The sequence below is a fragment of the Helicoverpa zea genome, chromosome 3 (assembly GCF_022581195.2).
Source record: "Helicoverpa zea isolate HzStark_Cry1AcR chromosome 3, ilHelZeax1.1, whole genome shotgun sequence".
Lineage (NCBI taxonomy): Eukaryota > Metazoa > Arthropoda > Insecta > Lepidoptera > Noctuidae > Helicoverpa > Helicoverpa zea.
The window spans coordinates 5,035,752-5,056,575 of NC_061454.1; the positions used below are offsets into that span (position 1 = coordinate 5,035,752).

A 20,824-nucleotide genomic window follows, 5' to 3' on the forward strand; every position below is an offset into this window, starting at 1 on the left:
GGTTTACCGCCAGCCGGTTGCCATGGAAACAGTTAAACATACAATACAATGCCTCTTGATGAACGATTATTGACAAAATTTCGACACCAAGGTCCAAACACCTACGTATTGAGGGCATTAATAAATTAATTAGGTATAGAAATTTATAGTGACAAATGCCTTTTTTACTTTTTTTCAGTAATTAGAAGGTACTATTTAAAGAAGGTAAAATGGATGATATTTTTGTTTTTTTTTTTTCTAACATTGTCTTGACGCTACTTTAATTTATTTACTTAGATTTTTGTTGTGATAAATATCAAAGAAGTAAATACATAAAAATAAAAACAGTAAAACATACCATTACGTCTTGATAGTATAATTATGTGTATAAAAGAAAGAAGGACTCCAAATTATAATACGTAGTTAATACTCGCAGGTCGAAAATATTTTTTCCACAGTTCATTGCTTTATTTGCCTGCATTCAATTTTAAACATTGCCGCCGAAAACTTAATTTCTTATTCTCCAATCAGAGTTTGAAACAAATGGTATTACCGCCAATAAGATGTCCTAGTTTAATCATCTGTTCACAGCTGTAGTTCCAGCCAATCACATTCGTTTTCGTAAAGGTACGTTCAGAACGCTTGACACTGCAAATAAACATTTTGGTTTGAGAATATTAATTTCCAGATAAGCACAAACCAAATAGCACATTTATAGACACTTTCTAGAACTTTTATGTATTATTCAACAAGTATCAGTGAAATAATCTAAATGAAACTAGAATATTTTGGCAAATAGTTTTATGTCATAAAAAATGTACAAGGTTTTGAACGGCCCTTACCCTGCTTTGTAGAAAGGTTTCAATCAAGGGAGAATCGAGTTTGAGTTGTGAAAGGTGGACAATGGCCAAGTTCTTATGAGGTTCTCATTTAGCTTTTGCTTGGTCATTAAGTTAATTTGCGCTTGTTTAGGGATTCGTTTTACTTGAAAGTAACTGTAATAGTTAACGATTTTAGTGATATCATTACTAGTGAGAGTTTCATTGAAAAATCTGTTGAATTCATCGTGTGAAAATGGATCCGGGTATTCTTTGTTTCCACCATTGTGATCACAAAGTATTTTGTACTATAATACCTGAAAAATGTCCTGTGTGTGAACAAAAACTGGATAGATATGACTATAATCTACTACCTTTCAGGTAACAATACGTTTATGTAACGGTTTTTAGAATAACATGACTAATGAAGGTTGTTGCTAAGCGCCCTATTTTGGTTTTAGGGTTCCCTACCCCTTCGTCAAAGCATCTCAGCATCCTCGAGCAATAGTTATGAAGCCAACGCACGGCGATTTTCTCAAGTAAGTGATCAAATAATGTGCTACGTGACATAGAAACAGTTCACATATCAAACATACTTATTTATCCGATCGAAGTTATTGGCCGTTAAAATGATTCACGACCTTATCGAAACGTTTATGCTTACATGATTTCTCATTCTTTACAGTGACTACTATAATTCCAAAGATTTGCACATAGGAGTGACTAACTCTCAGGGCTTTGTTGTGGAGTTTAGTGAGGAGGGAATCCATGGAGTGGACCCTATGACCAAGAAATGGAGTAACTTTGACTCTAGCTCAGACTGGGACCAATGTCTGCTGTTAGAGCAGTTTGATGAGTTGTGGAATGAGATATGGGACAGTGTTCTACTCAAGGTATGACAATATTATTGTTTGTTGATATTATTGAACTTGTCATCATTCCACAAATTGCTTTTAAACAGTTGGTTTTTGTTATAGGTGAGTCAAAGTCCTCTATGGGAACCTCACAGGTACAATGAGGAGAGACACAACTGCTTCACGTTTGTCCTCGCATTCTTGCGAGCACTTGACTGTGGGGAGCTTTCTGAGAAGGCTCGAGATCCCAAACTGTTTTGTAAACAGTATGTAGTTCCAAGAACCTCCGCTGCAGGAAAGTACATCTCTCTGTATAGACAGCTCAAAAGGCAAAACTATTTCATACAAAACCAATGCTAGCCTATCTAAATTAACAATCTTAATTCTATGTATTTGTTTACTACTTATTCAGTATTAACTGTGATGTTTTATATTTAGGTATAAGACTTTGAAATTGAAGTGCATTTATTTTAGACCAATGACAACTTAGTTTCTGATTACAATTTTAAATATGTTATGTATAAAGTAGGTGTATTTATTTGATAAGTATTTATTATTTATTTAAAATGTCATGAGATGGTACATTTTCTTTGATTCAATATGCATCTGTACAAATAAGGAGGCTGTCTAATGTATTGAGCAAGCAGGAAGCTCTTCTGATAATAAATACTTAGGTGACCTATTCTGATAATATTTACATCAGAACAGTAAAGGAGATTGAGTCAGTGGTTGATGTATGTGTCATTGTTTGTATGTGTGTATTATGATGTTAACACTCACCAAAATTGCCTTTTACACATAACACACACAAATTTTATATTATGACCTTGTCTTGCCAGTTTGTAACTATATGATAAATAGTAATATTTATGTAACTGCAGGATAAATACCATATATGTTTAGTATAATTGCCAGTGGCATGGCCTATCTCTACCGAGTAATGCTATGTCACATAACATCCATTTTAATACATGATTTGTCAGCAATTTAAATCTTCCAACACATAGTTTACTTTAAATTAACAATCATATAATAATAACTTAATTCTGTGGCTGTAATAATGGAATTACATGTAGTGTAGTTGTCAATTACTGTTTTCTATACATTTACATAACACTCATTGAATATTCATAGGTACTTCATCCAATATCATCTTCTATAGTTGCTAGAATGTATCGAAGTAGTTGTATTATGTACTTGCAAGTCTCAGTTTCACACGTGTTGTCTAAACATTGGAACATGTAGCTACTTTCGCGAAAGTCGTGAATGTCGCCTATCAACTTTATTTGCAGTTTGATCTCATTTCGTGTTACTGCAGATGAATAACAAATTAGTTATAAATAAAAAGAAACTTCTCTTTATAATGACACTTTATGAATTTCACTTGTACTTTTTTATATTTACTTAATCATTTTATTTTGTATTTTGATTCTCAAAGAATAGTATTGCTGTGGCGATAAGGCAGTCTGTGTATTGTTAGCCCAGTAACCTACTTACTATATTTATTTAATGCTTAGTATGTACTGTCATTCACATAGGCTTTGTTGTTACTCATTCACAAAATGTTTATTTGTACTCATTTCATAAATTCATTTTATAAATGAGTAATAGACTCCTTTGATGAATGAATTTCTAAGAAATACGTTGGCACAACTGAGACTTGAGATGTTGTGAGAGTGATTGTAACAATAGTTGTTTATCAAAGTGTGTAGCGGTTTGTATGGGAATTGCTTCAACGTGAATAGAATTCGAGCTTTATTTTCTACAAGGCTTGCTCAAAGACTTAAAATTAAAGTCCCGGAATGTAGGAAGCGTAATCATAAGCGTAAGCATAAGGCGAAGGGGAGAAATATTTTAATATCGTGCTGAACGTCTATCAACGACTGAAATCACCTTCATAAAAAGGCTATAATAACAGAACTGTGATATAATAACTCATTGTATTCAAAAGTCCGTCCCCTTCTCCGAGTTACGCAAACTACTCTACTCGAACTCGTACTCGAATATCTATGCATATCTTGTAAGACTCCTTTAGACCCGACTAATTGGATTAAATTTATAAGTCTTTGAAAGCTTCAGGCGTGTATCTACAGTATAAGCATCATATTTTTAGGACACAACACTTAGATATTTCTTTTGATTTCGAATGATTAATTAGCTTTATCTAGGTTTCTGTTAAAATCTAAATTTTATTAGGTAATTTCGGCCTAACACTGGGCTTTATGTAAAACTGTTATGAATCTACTTACGTGTAAACAATTAAAAAGTATAACGTTTATGTTGCGTGCTAAAATTAAATAAACAAAATGCCTTGTCTTCCCATGGGTGTAATTTAAACCCTTGAATTGCCGTGTAATGTTAAAGCCTAAATGTATTTTTAAGTGAATATAGAAAATAAAATTTTCTTTATGCCAGTGATATTTTGTGAATAAACCTTTGTTTGACTGTAGATACAAGCTCCTAGTTCCTACCCTACTCTATTTGTATTTATTGAGACTTGAATTTTGTAAATGGATCTCGAAGACAAAAATTCTAGGTGCTATGTTTGAAATAAAGTATTTGTTAAAAATTTAACCACTGTTTTTATTTTATTGTAGATAGATTATCTTTAAAAAAAATAAGCATTTTAATAAAAATATTTATTTTATTATGAAATATCTAATACATTGACTGTCGATTGTTGACAAACAATTATATCAGAAGTGTAAGACATAAATTATAAAATAATAATACTCTTGGTGCTTAGACAAATAAATTAGCTGGAAACTTGAACGGGGGCTGATTCCACGCCGACCCAGAAGACTGCACCGTTCAGGGCGATGGTGGCTCTGTAAAACAGAAACGACAACATAAAGTAAGTCGCAAAACTACGAAGGCAGATGTCTGGCATAGTAATATCTAGTTATGTAGGTACCTTTATAAATGAGTATGAGTCGATTTAGTTAAATTGATTTGACTTTCAATAAAGTGCTCTTCAAAGGCGGTGTACCTAAAATATGGAGAAATATAAGCCCTATCCATATTGCGAATGGCCACATGTATAATGAATTACGGTTTTATATGACAATATTTCTTTTTATACTCAACGTAAATTGACGAAATTGGTTACAAAACAAAGGATAGAAACTCTTTAATTCACTTAACACACCTACACAGCAGACCTGCTAATTGAAATTGCAATGTTCGTGTTCGTACATAATGTATGTTCGTCTGTCTCAAATGACTTTCAAGGGTCATAAACTCCTGACCTGTGCAACCCCAAGGCGCCCCTTTGTCCCATTATATCTTGGCTTAAATGTCTAGTAGTTTAGCTACCTTTTGCTGCTGTGTTACATAAATAAATTGGCAATTATGCTCATACATAGTCGGAGTGCCATGCGTTAATATTAGCTTTCCATTTTCAGTAATAGGTAAGTAATTTTCGATTAAACAATTGACGACCCCAAAAATGTGCATTTCTGGGGATAGGTATTACCTAGTAGGACGCAGACTGTCTTTTTAAAACTGCAAAGCTGGTCCAAATAGCTCATCTTCACTAGTATAATATAAAGGAAGAAGAAATTTTTTTTTGCTTAAGTATTTGTATCCTGAAGGGTCCGAAACTACTGATCCGATTTGCTGACTGTTTCTCGTACAGAGTAACATAAGCTATATTTTATCCCGGTACCACGGGACGCGGGTGAGATGGCGGGAAACCAGCTAGTGATAGGTACCTAAATAAAAATGAAGTCGTTATTTACCTGAACTTAATTTCGCCGCTGAAGCCAGCAGGGGGCGTCCATGTGAACGCGACAGTCTGTTTGTCGAACTTCTCATTGTGTTTCTTGTGGGTGACGGCATTCTATAAGAAAACAATCAAAACAATTAAATTAATACAAAGGTAGACAATGCTCGTTTCTTCTCTGTTGAAAATGATCACAATTTTGAGAGTAGAACAGGGGCCCGATTCTCCTAAGTTAATAATGTCAAAATCGAATAGTAATCGAATCGCAATACGATCGTAATAGCAGTTTTAACCATATCGGGCATTCTGCTACTAATAAAAGACCAATCGTATTCGATTGACATTTGATTGGTGTGCGATTGGTATGCTATTTTGGTAATTTTGGTCTATACGGTAGTTTGTCGTGCAATCATTTTGCAATCGTAAAACATTTGCAGACAAAATGATTCATTATTGAATGACAGAAAAGATTAAAAACGTTTATTTCAAAGAAAAAATAGCGGAATGCCACATACGCTTCAATAGTAATCGAGTCGGGATTGGATCTCAGTCGAATCGAGTCGAACGTCAATCGAAGGTCGCTTAAGTAAAATTAGGAGAATCGGGCCCCAGTACCTAATAGCTAAATACCTACAAAAAATATTTTTTGCAGTCACGTCCTGTACCTATGTATTTCTTTATGGATCGTGTTAAACCAAAAATATAATCGACAAGTAAATAATACGCCTACAGTTAAAAATGCCTAGAAATATATCTAACAAAAAATACTGACAGACAATGTCTAATAAGGATAAATTAAATATAGCCGAGGATGCCTAATTGGCGTCTTGTTAGTTGTAATCTACAGTCAATTGTGTAACTTGATCAAATAATTGCAGGCGAGCGTATCTACGTACGTACGTACAAAATATATCGGCCCCTAGACAGATAGCAATAATTCGCAGAAGTGTAACCCGCCTTACACCTTGTAAGTCCGTTTACCTTCACTATTTAGTTCCTCGACGTGTGACAGTAACATGCTCTTAAGGCGACGAATTGGTCAACAATAATTCCATAACCGGCACGCGCATCTAAGGCGCCAAAAGGGGTCGGAGCGCCTGAGCGGGGCGAGGATAACAATACGCGCGCTAGCTTATAACTAAAAGTCGTAAGCGACAAAATGGTTTTGTAATTTTATTATTTAGAAATGATAATTTGATAAAAATTCCTTCTACAATTTTAAAGAGTATGTATATACTCAACTACTAATAAAGTTAAGAGGCTTAAATCGGTCCCGTTTGCCCATAATATGTGAATCTCTTTTTAAAAAGAGGTATATTTGATATATTTTTCTCTGTTATAAAAGTTACCTAATCATGTTTTGACGTCTAACAAAATAAGGTTTATATCATGAACTTTCAGGTAACCAAGTTGTATTTTGATCCGTTTTGTATTTACTGAGAAAAATTGAGATCCTTGGCGCCAAAAATTCCAATTCGTCCTCTTAACTTCCGTTTACGATCATTATCTATATTACCTACATGCTAAAGAATAAAACTTCATTATATTACATGCTAACTAGAATAAAATGACACGCCTTTCGTACTCCATTCAGGCTATCTTTTGAGCACTTGCATAGTATACTTATAGCTTGATTAGGAGTAATTCTACTCGCCCGTCGCCTACCTATACTTATAAAGATTGAACACCCTGCTTCTACCCGGTCAAGGCCTAATAATGTAATAGGTCTATGCACCACGACACGAACGTTTTACTATATACAACCTCTATAGATGGTTTAATCAATGTGTTGTGCTATGTTATATGAATATGGTGAGGATTAACCATAGATATAATATTACTAAACAAGATTGCGCACGCTCAAAATATATATTTACGAAAATGAACACTATTCTAACGCAATAAGGTACTAAATTGGTTGCATAATACACAGAGGCAAATCCGAGCCGAGAGGGATAGTTCGAACGGAGGCTGTTTGTCTCTTTCTAACACCTTGCCAGCATAAAAAAATGTTGTGATCAAAAGTTTTGTCTTCCCAAAAACAATTGAATCACTTATATTTTTATCTTATTTTAACAATTGTAAGTCAACAAATTAATAGCAATCGCATTAATTTATTCGTATTTATTATTAAAACATAAACAACATAAATTTTTATTTTGCTTTTTTTTATTTTCTAGCGGTAACCCTGAACATTCTTGGCGCGTAATCAGCATTCAAAATTTTGTTTATATTTTTTTGTATTAAATCAATTTAAACTATTAAAATGGTGAAAAAGTGTTGCGTTTCTACTTGCAAAAGTGAATCCTATAGTGGTTGCAATATATCGTTCCACAGGTTAGCTAATAATAACATTTTCGTAAACCAAACAACTAGGGTGCCCATGAATTCTTGTAACGAGTCAAAATATGGGTGATGGATTTTAAAACTGTTGTACTATTGTTATAGCTTCCCAAAAAATGAAGAAAGGCGACATAAATGGCTCAGCAGTCTATATATGAAGTAGAAATACAAAAAAAACAGTCTTCACTTCGAATCTTCCTGCTTTTATACTGCTAATTTCCGCTAATTATTAAAAGCCTTTATTAGTATCTTAAGGTCACAAACTGCGTAAGTTAAAACTTCAATACTAATCTGTGTTTAATAATCTTAGCAAATTCGGATTTGTCTCACATAGCTTAATCTCATAGTCACCCTATTAGAAAGGGACAGACAGCCTCCGTACTAACTGTTTCACTCGGCTCGTTTTTTGGGTTTATATGCGCAGTCCTGTTTACTAATATTATGTCTATGGGATTAACAAACAATCTACACGTAATTAAGGTGCATGCAACCTCCCATTCATATTATACCTCATTGATGTAGGCGCTAGTCTATGTTTTTGTTACTTGAAATGCCGACAAAGCACGTTAGTGACTGCTTGCCGTTGTTTTGTTTGGCAATGACGATAATTGTATTTAAACCTGAGTGAAGGGTTAATGTGTCCTCGGACGCAGACAATTTGTTGCTTTTGACAATTTTGTTCGCAAAAATGTACAACTGTCGATTCGAGTCTGTTAAATTAACCGTGCGTAAGTTTTGGTCGTGGTAGGCTCTATAACTTCTAAGTGCAAAGTAATAAAATATTGAATCATTGTAAACACTCATGCTCCAAAATAAATATTGTTAGCAGTCGATAGTACCTGCCTTATTACGGTCAAAAATAACGCTTTCGACACGTGCGTACAGTGTATAATAGACAATATTGACCCGTCGCTACCAAATCTAGCGACCTCTTACAACGAACCTTGAATGGTGCAACACAGCTTTGAGAATTCTATCATAAGTATATGTACTTTTAACATATAGGTACCTACTTAAGATCAAGGTATGTCAACAATCATCAATCAACAAACAAGGGCTAGAAGTAAACCTCTTTAAAAAAGTCAGATTACTTCATAATAATACATCGATATATATGTACTACGTACTAGATAGAACGTTCCGAACAAAAAGCTTACCACACTGAACTGCACTGCAGACTATGCAGTGCCCAAAATGGCAAATCTGAGCGATTTTGACACCTGCGTCAGATGGATGTCTATGAAACTACAATTATAAAATAGAAAATACATATCAAGGTATAAACTTACACATATAAACTATTCGAGAGTCAAGTTAGTAAAATTACACGCTGTTCATGCTATTACAACGCTTGTATATCATACTTTTCATTTACAATTCAATTTTACAAATATGCATTAATTTGTTCCCGCCCGCCATCTTGAATTATGGATTAAGAAAATCGTGCAGAAACAGATGTGCCATAAAACTAGCAGTAGGTAAAATATCAATGAAAACAGACTTCACTTTGTCATGGTATGTTCTTACTTTCAAGAAAAAATAATTAAATTCGCGAAAATTTGTGATAGCCCTCTTAAGAAAAAAAACATCGTAATTAATATTAAAAACCCTAAAAATAAGTTCCTGGTTTTAATATATTACATGATTTTGCATTCAATTAGATATAAATAAACTTTTTGATATATTACATGATTTTGAATTCACTTAGATATAAACTTTTTGAGTAATGAAAAATGTAGGCAAAATACGAGCGACACTTCTGCAATTAACATCAATGAGGATGACTACATGTCACAATACGTCAACGAAATGTCAACAGACGACATAGCGGGTAAATTATTTGTATGGATGTTCTTGTCTATCGCTAGAATATATGTCAATGTAATAATATCGACTTCATAATTAATGGCTAGGACCATATTGTTATCTCCTGTTAACTCTGTACAGTTGCAAGAGAGAATACAGGACTTAAAAAAAGGTTTTAAATCCGTATGGGGCTTAACAGCCAGTCTGTATTTTAGAGTACCTACTACATGTTTCAAATAGTAAGGGAGGTACGTTAACGTATATAATATGTAGCACTAAATAATAATGTCTGATCATGACATTGCGGAAACATAAAATCGTGACAGCTGTTCAAACGACGAAACAGATTTATTCTGACAAATTATTATCACAAGGTAACGACCTGCATAATAATTGATAAGTTTTAGGAATACAAAGCCTAATTCTAAAGACGTCAATAAAAATATATGTTTTCCTCAGTAAAAAAACTACCGTTTTAAAGTTAAATACGATAAAAACCTTAAGTTAAGTGCTCTTTTGTGCAGGTAAGTACTTACATCCTGCCTTCATTATTTTAAGGTCTTCTATTAAAAAGCTTTAAGCCATGCTTAGTTAGGTATTATTGGTGTATGAGTACTTTTTAATAGTATCTATGAAATGTTATTTTTGCATTGCTATAATAATATGCCATGTTCAGTAGGCATATCTTTCGTCGGAGGTCTAAAATACATTTACGGTGTGCCTATTGGGAAATAAATTGCGTATTGATAGATGGGTCCTTGTCCTTATGCCTATAGTTTTATGTAAATACATAGGCTTAGGAAATACTTAGCCTCAATTCTGTATTCAGAAAGCCACCGTTAGTAACTGAGGTTAACCCGCTGACTTACTATGACATGCAACTTTTTATGTTTTAAAAACATTCCGCAAGGTTTTACGATCGAGTAGGTCGTGGACGCTTCTAGGTATTTAAATTAGGAATTATAATAAGATTAAATTTTCATTTTATCTCATGAAATATTCCTAAGTCTTTTCATAATCTTTTATAAAAAAAAAATGTTTAAGACCATAGAGAGAAAAAAAAATTGTAAGTGGAAATCTTGAAGCTTCAACATTCAATAGATACGTGATTGCGTGATCAAGTTTACGACAAACACAACAATGTTTCAGGAAGTTGGTCCTCCCTATTGTTGTGGACACCACTATAATATGAATCACCTATTTACGTTATAAGTTAACAGCCTAGAACGTGATAATTAGTAACGGCCTAAAAAAACTATCGTAAGTGAGCGATTTTTTACCGTGATTGATTGAATATTTTTTTGTGATTTTATTTCTTATCGCTAGAAAGAGAATTCATTCAATAGCTGGCAGGTAAACTAATAACTTCCTGCTTTAAAAAAGCTTAATGTGATTCAGAGATTTTTCGAACGCATCAGTACACAACACATGTAGGTAGGTAGATAATAGGTACCCATCCGTAATCACAATTATTGATAATGTAGTTGATGCATTATTAATACATACTGTATTTGTAAATAATTATGCATAATTTTATATAAATTACAACATTTTCCCTCTTCCTTCCTTCCTTACCTACGTGCCGATTTATAAAAAGATCTATGTAATTCAGTATTTTCGACGCGTCATTTATGATTCAGCAAAAAAAACATAGTGATACAATAAAGTTTAGGCATAATATTTTAATATACCTAACAAAAACAAATGTTAACCGAACCGTAAGGTTATGCGAAACTTTTGAAGGACGAGTTCATGCAAATACCACTTAATTTATGAGCTACGACGCTCAAATTATACCTAAACAGTACAAAAAAAATTAAACATGCAGATTATGGTAATCGAATTCAGGCCTTAAAAATCAAAGATTAAAACCTTATTTTTATGGACCTTTTCCTACAAAAAAAAAACATGTTCCATTTGTACTTACGCCAGGTTCGCCACAGTTGAGCAATTGCGCGAAGGGGTCATTGGGCTTCAGAGTGAATTTGCCCACAATCTTGTCTCCCTGACGGGCCTGCAGTAGCAGTCCACGGATGGTGTTGGAGGGAGCCTTGCCGCTGATCACCACTTCCATAGGTGCACCGGCTTTCACGGTCTGTAGGAATGAAATTATACTTAGAACAAGCGTCAAAGGCTAGCTTTGTATTTTATGATAATATCTGCCGATTCTGATTCGAAAACTGCTTAGTCACTCTCTTAAAATTCTTTTAAAGTTGCTCTGCTTGTGGACAATGATTAGCACATACCTAAATAGAAATATTTATATGATATGTCAATCCAGGCAACATGATGACTAAAGTAAGTATAGGTAAAAGTATGACCTAAAAAAGTTTTTGAGGAAAACTACCGTAATGTTTTCCTAATATAATTCTGCTAGCTTAAAAGTGCTTAGGTACTTAAAATAGCTGACATTTTACTCACTAGCTTAAAAATTGAAAGCACTCGCTTGAGAAAATGTATGAAACACGCTACATGAGAGACACCCGACCGATTTGCCATTCAACTTCGAGTAAATCGATAATTTCGCATTTTCACAGAAAGGTCACTTCACACGGGGACGTCTTTCAATTCAACTTGCAAAGATAAAGCTTAGTAACTAGGCATATAAGGATATATACATAGTAAGGATTTCGTATGTAAGTATCTGTGTTATCTAAGTTTATTTCTGTTATGTTACAGGTACAAAATAATACATTAAACTCGTTTTATTTCGTATAATTACGCGGAAAACCAACTCACGTGCAGAGCAGAATCAATTACTGCTCGTGAGGTAGGTATCCAAAATATATTATATTTACTTTTCACTGACATAATATGTATTACGTTTGCATAAGTAAGTTAATGTAACCACATCAGACTCCATTTACTTCACAAAGCACGAAAAAATCTGGTAAGCAATTTAGAGCGCGCGCACACTGAGACTTTTTAGTCGGCCGGCAGAAGACCAATATTCTTGTTTTTTTTTATATATCGAACTATAAATATGTAGGTACCTGTAGATAAATTAAATGTAACATAATTTTTATTTACACTCTGTTCAACTTTGCTTGCCCACAAGATTACTTTAACTATTCTATTTTCGCAATTATTTTTTCAACGAGGTTCCAAAGTCCGATGTTTAGCAAGTCCCTACTAAAATATGACCAGATTTTAGCAATATATTCTCGTTTATATGACTTACCTTAGTGCTGGTGGTGATCGTATAAGGGGAGGGGGAGGACTGTGCTGGCACCGGGTGCTTGGGCACCATGTCTTGGCAGACGCTCTCTGGAGCACCAGTGGAGTAGGCATTGGCGGCCGCCACCAGGGACACAGCCAGAACTACGTAGGAAGCCCACATGTTGATTCTTTCTGGAAAAGAGGTTTTGTTTTAATATTATCGTCGTCATCATCTTCCTGCCCCTATTGTGTTATCATTTATCATGATGACGGGATCTTTGGATAACGTCTAATGTATGAAGGTTTAACTTGAAAGCCAGCATAAAACGTGGCTACTTATTAGATACATAGCCCAGTAACTAGGTGCCACAAGAACATTTAGGATTAAGATTGGGATGGTCACAAATGTTCTGTGTGACTGCAGCAAGCGTATTTTAGCCTTGGTCAATTGACTCGTAAGTACAGCGTTTATTGACCCACAGCATAGTGTATCTACATGTATTTTCATGCCTAAAAGGAATGTGAAACATAGAAAATTCATAGAACCTGAATGTGACAAAAAAACTCTGAACTCAGGGATTCCCTACTTGTCGATGTTTCAACCCAGAGCATATTGGTTTAGTTAGAATATAAGTGGCATAAAAACATGCCAAATAGGTAATGTTGTCACAGAGTGCTTTCGCAATATTTGTTGTACCGGCAATTTTCGGAACAACTCGAAACTTCGAGCACCACTTTAAAAAGGATGTTGTCTCTTTGTGGAAAATAACATGCCTTTTTAATAAGACCTCATCTATTCAACCTTTATCTCATACTTAACATTTACAAGTTTTTCATTGATCATTTTGATTCGTTGTATAAATCATTAAGCTTAGGCCATGACTACAATGATTGATGCGCATAATTTTAGATAGGTACAAAAACATCGTTGATTCCATCCGAAGCTAAGTCGAAATAAATGCAAAGCGAAACGAAAGCGGGTCATGGTCCTTTCGGTTCTTCAGATCTCAAGCTCTTGCAAAGCTACAGCTCGGGGACAGGTTCCCCACAAATGTGACGTAACTCGACGATCAACAAACTTTGTCGACGCACACTTGCATAAATCTCGTAAAATAAATAAAACCAATACAACAGGTACCGTTAATGTGTCAATTATGAAATTACTAATGATCGTGTGTCCATTATTTTGACAAAGAGATTGAGAGGCAAAATTAATACCTACTAAAGAATCAAAGCACTGAGGAAGTAGTTGATGTATGTAAAATGAATGTAAAAGGAAGGATAAAGGAAGTAAGTATTACGACCAGAATCTTTTAAATTGGTAAAGTTCAGTATCTTTTACAGAGTTAATTTCAATTTCATTATAAAGTTCAAACATCAAACTTGCATCAACCAATTACTTACCATATCTATAGGTATCTATGTATGTGCTATGTGCTTATTATTTGTCAAGAAGACGCATTCAAGACCTATGCAATATTGATGCATTTCGCAAATTGAATAAACGATCGTGTCATGTTTCTCTTTAAAAGTACAGAGGTATAACCTTTTACGACAGACATGCAGTGCAACATCATCCAATTAGAGTTGACCCGAGTATCGGTATTTAGCAAGAAGGCCTAGGTTAAACAATGACGCAGAAAGGACATCGATCTGTGTTGTAATTATTGTCCACTATCATGCCGAACAAACTAATACTATTGCCTTTTACGTTAAAACAAACGTTAGTTGAGATGACCAAGCAATTTGCATTTGAATGAGCAGGCATGAATTTGAAATATCGTGCAGTACGTTCCTAGTACTTACTTAATGTTCCAAAATATAATCTATCTTTTACAATTTCAATCTGATAGATCATTATTATTAGAAAAGCTCAAGTCATTGTAAGTTTACACAGATCGTAGCACTAGGTACGTACCTATATTTCGAGTAAGATTTAAATTAGGCTGATTTTAATGTTTGGGTTACCTAATTGAAAACTAAACATATCTAATTTAGAGAGCAAAAATTATAATTATTTTCTCACTGAAGAATGACAATGTCACAATTAGATAAAGGTCTACCTACTATATTTCGATTTCGAAAACATAAATTCAATTAATTCTGTCCTTTAGTCTTTTTTCATATTTAATTTAAATAAATAGCTTCTTGACGCATGCATCTCATTTACTATTTAAGAAATATTGGTTTTGAATAAATAAATAGTTCGCTGACGTTGGCATAAATTTTGGAAACATGCTAATCAGCTGATATCGAAACAATATTACAAAATTCACATAACTTATTTTAAAAGACATCAATAAATATTTATTTGTTTCTTACGAAGTTTAGATGCTTTATAACGTGCTTTGTTTTTAGAAGTTGACAATGAAGACACTTTATGACAAAATAATGTTAGTAATAAATTATTGATATTGTTAATAAATAAATAATAAAATAACTTAAATAATTACCTTTGATTTATTTCAAAAGCGCGCGCGCCGCTTGCTTCGGCTAGTGTGTGAACGGTTACAAACAGAAAAGTTGGTAACTTGCAAGTTATATAGGTAACGCAACCATAGCCAATATGGAAGGGCAGAAGGCCAAAGATTAAGCGGCAGAAGGCGTTACTCTGAGCTACATTGATTTTTTTCCATCGATTCAGAATCTTTGCGCTTTTGCAATGTCACTAACAAAATAAATAAACTGTGGGTAACATGAAAAATATAGGTATCGTTTTTGACTACCTGATATTTTTTTGGATATTCTACCCAAAATTAATAAAGATATTCTTTATTTTTTAGTAGAATGTGGATAAACTGATTTTTAGTTCCTACCTGTAGCGTTTGAAAATAAAAATTGCTTTTGAAAAATATTTCAAATGTTCTGTCAATTTTGCCTTGCCAGCACACATCGTCTTTTTTAATTGTTAGTGTCACTTGAATATAAATTAAAGTTACAGTTATAGGTTGCCTGTACGTACGAAAATAATACATTATTTTTTAATAATTAGAATTTGATAGTGGCGTGTAGTAATGGTTTTTTAATTAAGTCCTTAAAAGAAACAAAAATAGGGGCTCGTACACTTTTTATATTGTTTATAGAAACCCTTCTTTTATATTTTTTAATCTTTGTGTATTCCACGCTCAGCTAAGATTATGAAGGCGAGCCCTGTAGGTATATAGGCGTGTCCTATTTAATTTAGGTTAATTTGTAAGGAAAAGCATATTTTTATAACTTTTTCGTAACGTTATCAAAATAGCATGATCTAAGTAAATCGTTATTGCAGGTTACGTATGTTTTTATGAGAAAAAAAAGAACAATACGAGTTTCCTCGATGTTTTCCTCAAATTTAATAAATTTTAGCTTTATAGTTAATGATAAAACCCGCATCTTTAGATTCTTAGGATGTATAGAAATCTGTAATAGATATTTCAGTGAAATAACATCGAATTATAGGTACCAAAATATGTAATTTTTTAATATTACAAAAGCCATCCTGGTGGGATTGGTATTTAGTTTTTTTATTAACAAAAACGTATTTTTTTTAAACAACTGTTTACTATGAAAGCTCACATTACATTTTTGGAGTATGTAGTAATTTTGAGAAAAACTGTGAACTGTAAGTAGGTAGGTTTACAATTATCCCAAAGTCGAAGCTAAGACTTTCACGACTTGAAGGCACCCGGATAAAAACTATTACTGGTTCTTCCTTATTCTTGGTTGTTTTACATTTAAAATAATTATGGCGATGATACCATGAAAAATAGTATTGATGAGTTAATGTCAATACATGAAAAATCTAGCATTTGTTTTCCATGAAGGGCTGAGACGATGTTTATTTACCGTTTAATTAGAATTGTAACTTTGCGTTCTCACAAGCAAGACGGTTCAAGAATCATAATATTTATTTTCCACAATGATAAAGAATTTTGTACTAACCATGATACATTATTTCGTCATTTCAAGTATGTAGCGTCATGGTGCTTACAACCAAACGTCATGCTCATACAAAATAAGAATTACAAAAATCATCATGAGAAATTAATAAGCGACTACGCGAGTAAGACTACGCGGCGTTCGGCGTAGGCAGGAAACTTGCTACGCCGTGTCAACTACGTCTATACTACGAAGAATGACCTATTTTTTGCTACGTGATATTTAAGACAATAAAATTTTGGGAGAACTTTGTTATAATATGTACTAGATGTAAATAGAGATTTTGTTTAGAATCTGGTGGCAATGTCGTTTTCATAAGTAAATTAAATTATCAAGTCCCGTTGGGATTTTTACTGACATACATACGTGTCAGTAAATAGGTATACATATAGATAGGTACCTGTTGAGGGAGGATATTTTGGTTTTGTAACTAAAAATCTCTTAATAGATACTGGTCCCTTTAATACCCGGCAGAATAACGCCTTTCAAACTTACCTACTTACTTCTACTAAAGTGGTTCGATTCCCGTAATTATTAGTTCTTTTGTAAAACATCCTCGTCAACATCTGACTAACGTGTTTCCCTAAGAACTGGCATGAGTGAGGTATAAAGAACTCTCACGATTGCTCAATTGGTACCTAATTGCAATTTCCTGTACCTACTGCAACCTCAAGTGTTCAGGAAAATAAGCGCAAAAAACAAAGAGTTTTGCGCCTGGGACAAATACAGGCGAAGTTATAAACAACAACAGATGTGTCAGGCTGTCAGGCATAGAACATAATAGGTGAATTCCCTTGCTTTAATAGAAGCGTGGTAAAAAACCTGTAACAATAAGTTGCTTGGTAGGTAGTCATTGTAGGCATTTCATTGAGCAAGTTAGGTACTTTATGTAATACCAATGAAAGTTAAATGGTAAAAGGATAATTTTTATACCTGCGTTATTTTATTGGATAGGGCCCTATCCAATAAAACCCCCTAATATCCAATAAAACCCTATCATAGGGTCGCGCAGTTTTTCAGAACATCAATACTTAGGAACATAAGTTGAAGGATGGTCACTATGGAAATTAATAACTAATATATCTAAGCTCCACGAGAAAGGTATTGGGGTAATTTACCCCTTTTTTAGCATACCTCTTCTAACAAGTACTCTTGACGAGAAGGTAAATGAAGTAAAAAAAAATATATGAGAAGATATTTTTCGTTTGTAACCTTTTTCTTTAGAAGGGAGAGTTCTTGCCCTGACAAAACTAGGACCCCTTGTTTATTCTCAATTTTTAATAAACCAATCGTATTACCCTGAAACGTATGTTATAGTACCTAAACCAAAATTGAAATAATGCACAGAAACTGAAACAAAGCGCCCTCTATTGTTAATCGCACGCACTAGTTACGCTGCTTGTTACCTTCGTCGGTTCTGCGTCTTTCAGCCGCACGTTCGCTCCGAACTCATATCCAGGACATTCTCATGATGATGTTATAATGGTGTTGGTACACAACCTATTTTACCCATTACATACAACATTTTTGTAGTCATAATATTATAGTAAGTGCGATGCACGGGTACTCATCGGTTGTATCGTCTTGTCCATTGAAAACTCCAAATTTCGATGTCGCATTAGATTTATTTTTATGTTACGGTTCACTCCTGGTAAATTGTCAAAAAATAATATCATAAGTACCTAGATAAAGCTTTAACATTTCTTCGTTTAAGCGGATAACAATGTACGAGTGGTTGCCTAGTGCAATATATCGATACGTCGTAAAAAATAAATTGAATTTTATGTTTTATAGCAGTGCCCCACGTTCAAGAAACTGCTTTCCGCATCTGAGTAAAAAGTACCTAGTCTATCCTGTTCTATCCGCTATGTATCAGAGAAAGTAGGTACCGCCAAAAGACTTTTATAAATCCATATTAGCAAAATTGTGTTTCTATTTTATTCTAAAAAAAACAGTTCAGCCGTTCCAAACATTAGCCGGAACAGATAGACAGACCGTGGTTACCGGTGTGTACCGAACATAATACCCGCAATTATTATGCGCTTAATATTGCAAACAGACAATATCTAATTTTATTAATTCGTAAGTACTAAAGTACTGATTAGCTTCTGCTCCCGGTTTATCTAACCCGCGCTCCGAGGAAAAGATTCCCTTGCATGAAAGTTATATAGTAAAGTTTTTATTTACATACCTACATAAAAATCTTTCCTGTCTAAAATAAAAGTGTAAGTAAATTTGCTTATTTTTTATTTCTTCAGCTCGCTATGGTCAAAGGAAAACATTCTTTACAAAATTATTTGTATCCTTATCGCAAATACCAAAAATATCATTAACATGTATTTTTATGGCAATTATATTTCTAATAAATAATTATTTGGCCTCATGGATTTTAGCAGAGAAAAGATTTTAGCTAAAAAGACATGGCTGCCAATAATTGGTACAAAAAAAACATGAGCGTGTTCCAGTTGTTCCAGTACAATGTATTTTAGAACAGTATGTGAAGCATAAGAAAAACTTATAAACTGATTAAATAATATAATCAAATATATTTTAATGAATTCACAACTAAAAATCTACCTTTAAAAATACGTAAGAATTTTTTTGTTATTCGATAAACGGTTAATAATGCATCTATTCGTACAACTTCTTATAGTTACATAGCTATGAATGCTTTGCAACCGTTTTATAGCGAACTGGAACGTGGTCACTTTTTTTTCATAACTTGTCATAATACCGCGATTCTAGACTTCAAGCGGCCTAGTTTGTCTATGCTTTAGTTATATTTTCGGTGTGGTGGTCGATTTATCAATATTTTTCCTACAATTTGTTTTCGCAATATAGGCGGGAACCTGTTGTTTTCAATAAAACTCAGTAACAATGAGCGTGGAAGAGGATATTATGAAAATACAAAAGAAATTGACTAAGATGATATCGGCGGATGGCACGGTGGGTCTAATATTTTAGGAATCGAAATTATGGAGCTGAGGACATTTTCCGCCTAAAATTTATCTTTAAATAACCGCGACAAATCTCCTAAACAAGTCCAACTGAAATATGTGGCCTACATTTAGCTAACTTCCTAATATTCGTGCGTTCTGGTTATTGTTTTATTTTTATAGCACCGGACGCTATGCTTAGATACTGGTCCAATTAGAAGTGATCGAGCTAACGAGTGTATTTATTGTTTTAGGGTCAAGAAGAAGCATTAGATCTGCTGAAAACCCTTCAGACAATGGCTATCAACTTGGATGTATTGACGAAAACAAGAATAGGCATGACAGTGAACAATCTTCGTAAATCTAGCAAGGATGAAGAGGTAATATCTTTATGCAAAACTCTGATTAAAAACTGGAAAAAGTTCTTGTCAACGCCAGGAACACCTGGAAAAGACAATGGCAGCTCCTCTAAATCTAAAAAGGATGGTAAGGATAAAGATAAGAAAGACGACAAGGAAAAAGATAAGAAGCTGCCAGCTTCATTCCCTCCATCAAACACTACTGATGCCGTGAGGCTCAAGTGTAGGGAACTTCTTACACAAGCCCTCAAAGTTGATGGTGAGAACCCAAACGCATGCGGCAGCCCGGAGGAACTTGCTGAAGAATTAGAGGAATGCATTTATGGAGAGTTTAAGAATACTGATATGAGATACAAGAACAGAGTACGCTCAAGAGTGGCCAACTTAAAAGATCCAAAAAATCCGACACTGCGTACAAACTTCCTAAATGGCTGCATTTCAGCATCTCGACTTGCAAAGATGACCCCGGAGGAAATGGCAAGTGATGAAATGAAGAAACTTAGAGAGAAGTTCATTAAGGAGGCTATTGATGATGCTCAGCTGGCCACAGTACAAGGTACTAAGACTGAGATGCTCAAGTGTGGTAAATGCAAAAAGAAGAATTGCACATACAACCAGTTGCAGACCAGAAGTTCTGATGAACCCATGACCACATTTGTGCTCTGTAATGAGTGCGGCAATCGCTGGAAATTCTGTTAAGACTGCTTTTAACCATCCCCAGGTGACTAGTGTACCCTACACAATATGATACTGTATTGTATCAGTATAATATTACATTTTATTATGAATTATGGTTTCTGTTTTTGCTATTCTAACACCTTACTACTGTCATTGACTATGGAATCATGTTTAGTAGATAAGGTGATCTTAGTTTAAAACTTAAATAAATGAATCTGCTTTAAGTGAATTTAACTATATTTTATTTATT

The 20,824-nt window shown here is 34.0% G+C and overlaps 3 protein-coding genes across 4 annotated transcripts; 2 read left to right on the forward strand and 1 right to left on the reverse strand.

Moving 5' to 3' along the window:
- Window positions 1-831: 831 nt before the first annotated feature.
- LOC124646036 (MKRN2 opposite strand protein) lies at window positions 832-4,225 on the forward strand. The gene is made up of 4 exons (XM_047186052.1): window positions 832-1,178; window positions 1,259-1,336; window positions 1,483-1,690; window positions 1,775-4,225. The coding sequence occupies exons 1-4, from the start codon at window positions 1,054-1,056 to the stop codon at window positions 2,009-2,011; spliced, it is 648 nt and encodes a 215-aa protein (XP_047042008.1). The 5' UTR covers window positions 832-1,053; the 3' UTR covers window positions 2,012-4,225.
- Window positions 4,226-4,275: 50 nt separating this feature from the next.
- On the reverse strand, window positions 4,276-15,254 carry LOC124646037 (putative defense protein Hdd11). 2 transcript variants are annotated; one of them, XM_047186053.1, is made up of 5 exons: window positions 15,137-15,254; window positions 12,706-12,875; window positions 11,452-11,619; window positions 5,392-5,492; window positions 4,276-4,479 (listed from the first exon to the last, which is right to left on the reverse strand). In XM_047186053.1, exons 2-5 carry the CDS (start codon window positions 12,862-12,864, stop codon window positions 4,407-4,409), a joined length of 501 nt encoding a protein of 166 aa, XP_047042009.1. In that variant the 5' UTR covers window positions 12,865-12,875; window positions 15,137-15,254; the 3' UTR covers window positions 4,276-4,406. The 2 variants fall into 2 exon arrangements, with proteins under 2 accessions (XP_047042009.1, XP_047042010.1); XM_047186054.1 differs by having other exon boundaries at window positions 12,706-12,871; window positions 15,137-15,217.
- A 4,077-nt stretch (window positions 15,255-19,331) lies between these two features.
- Window positions 19,332-20,803, forward strand: LOC124645761 (transcription elongation factor S-II). Its single transcript, XM_047185635.1, has 2 exons — window positions 19,332-19,547; window positions 19,792-20,803. The coding sequence occupies exons 1-2, from the start codon at window positions 19,479-19,481 to the stop codon at window positions 20,593-20,595; spliced, it is 873 nt and encodes a 290-aa protein (XP_047041591.1). The 5' UTR covers window positions 19,332-19,478; the 3' UTR covers window positions 20,596-20,803.
- The last annotated feature ends 21 nt before the right edge of the window (window positions 20,804-20,824 follow it).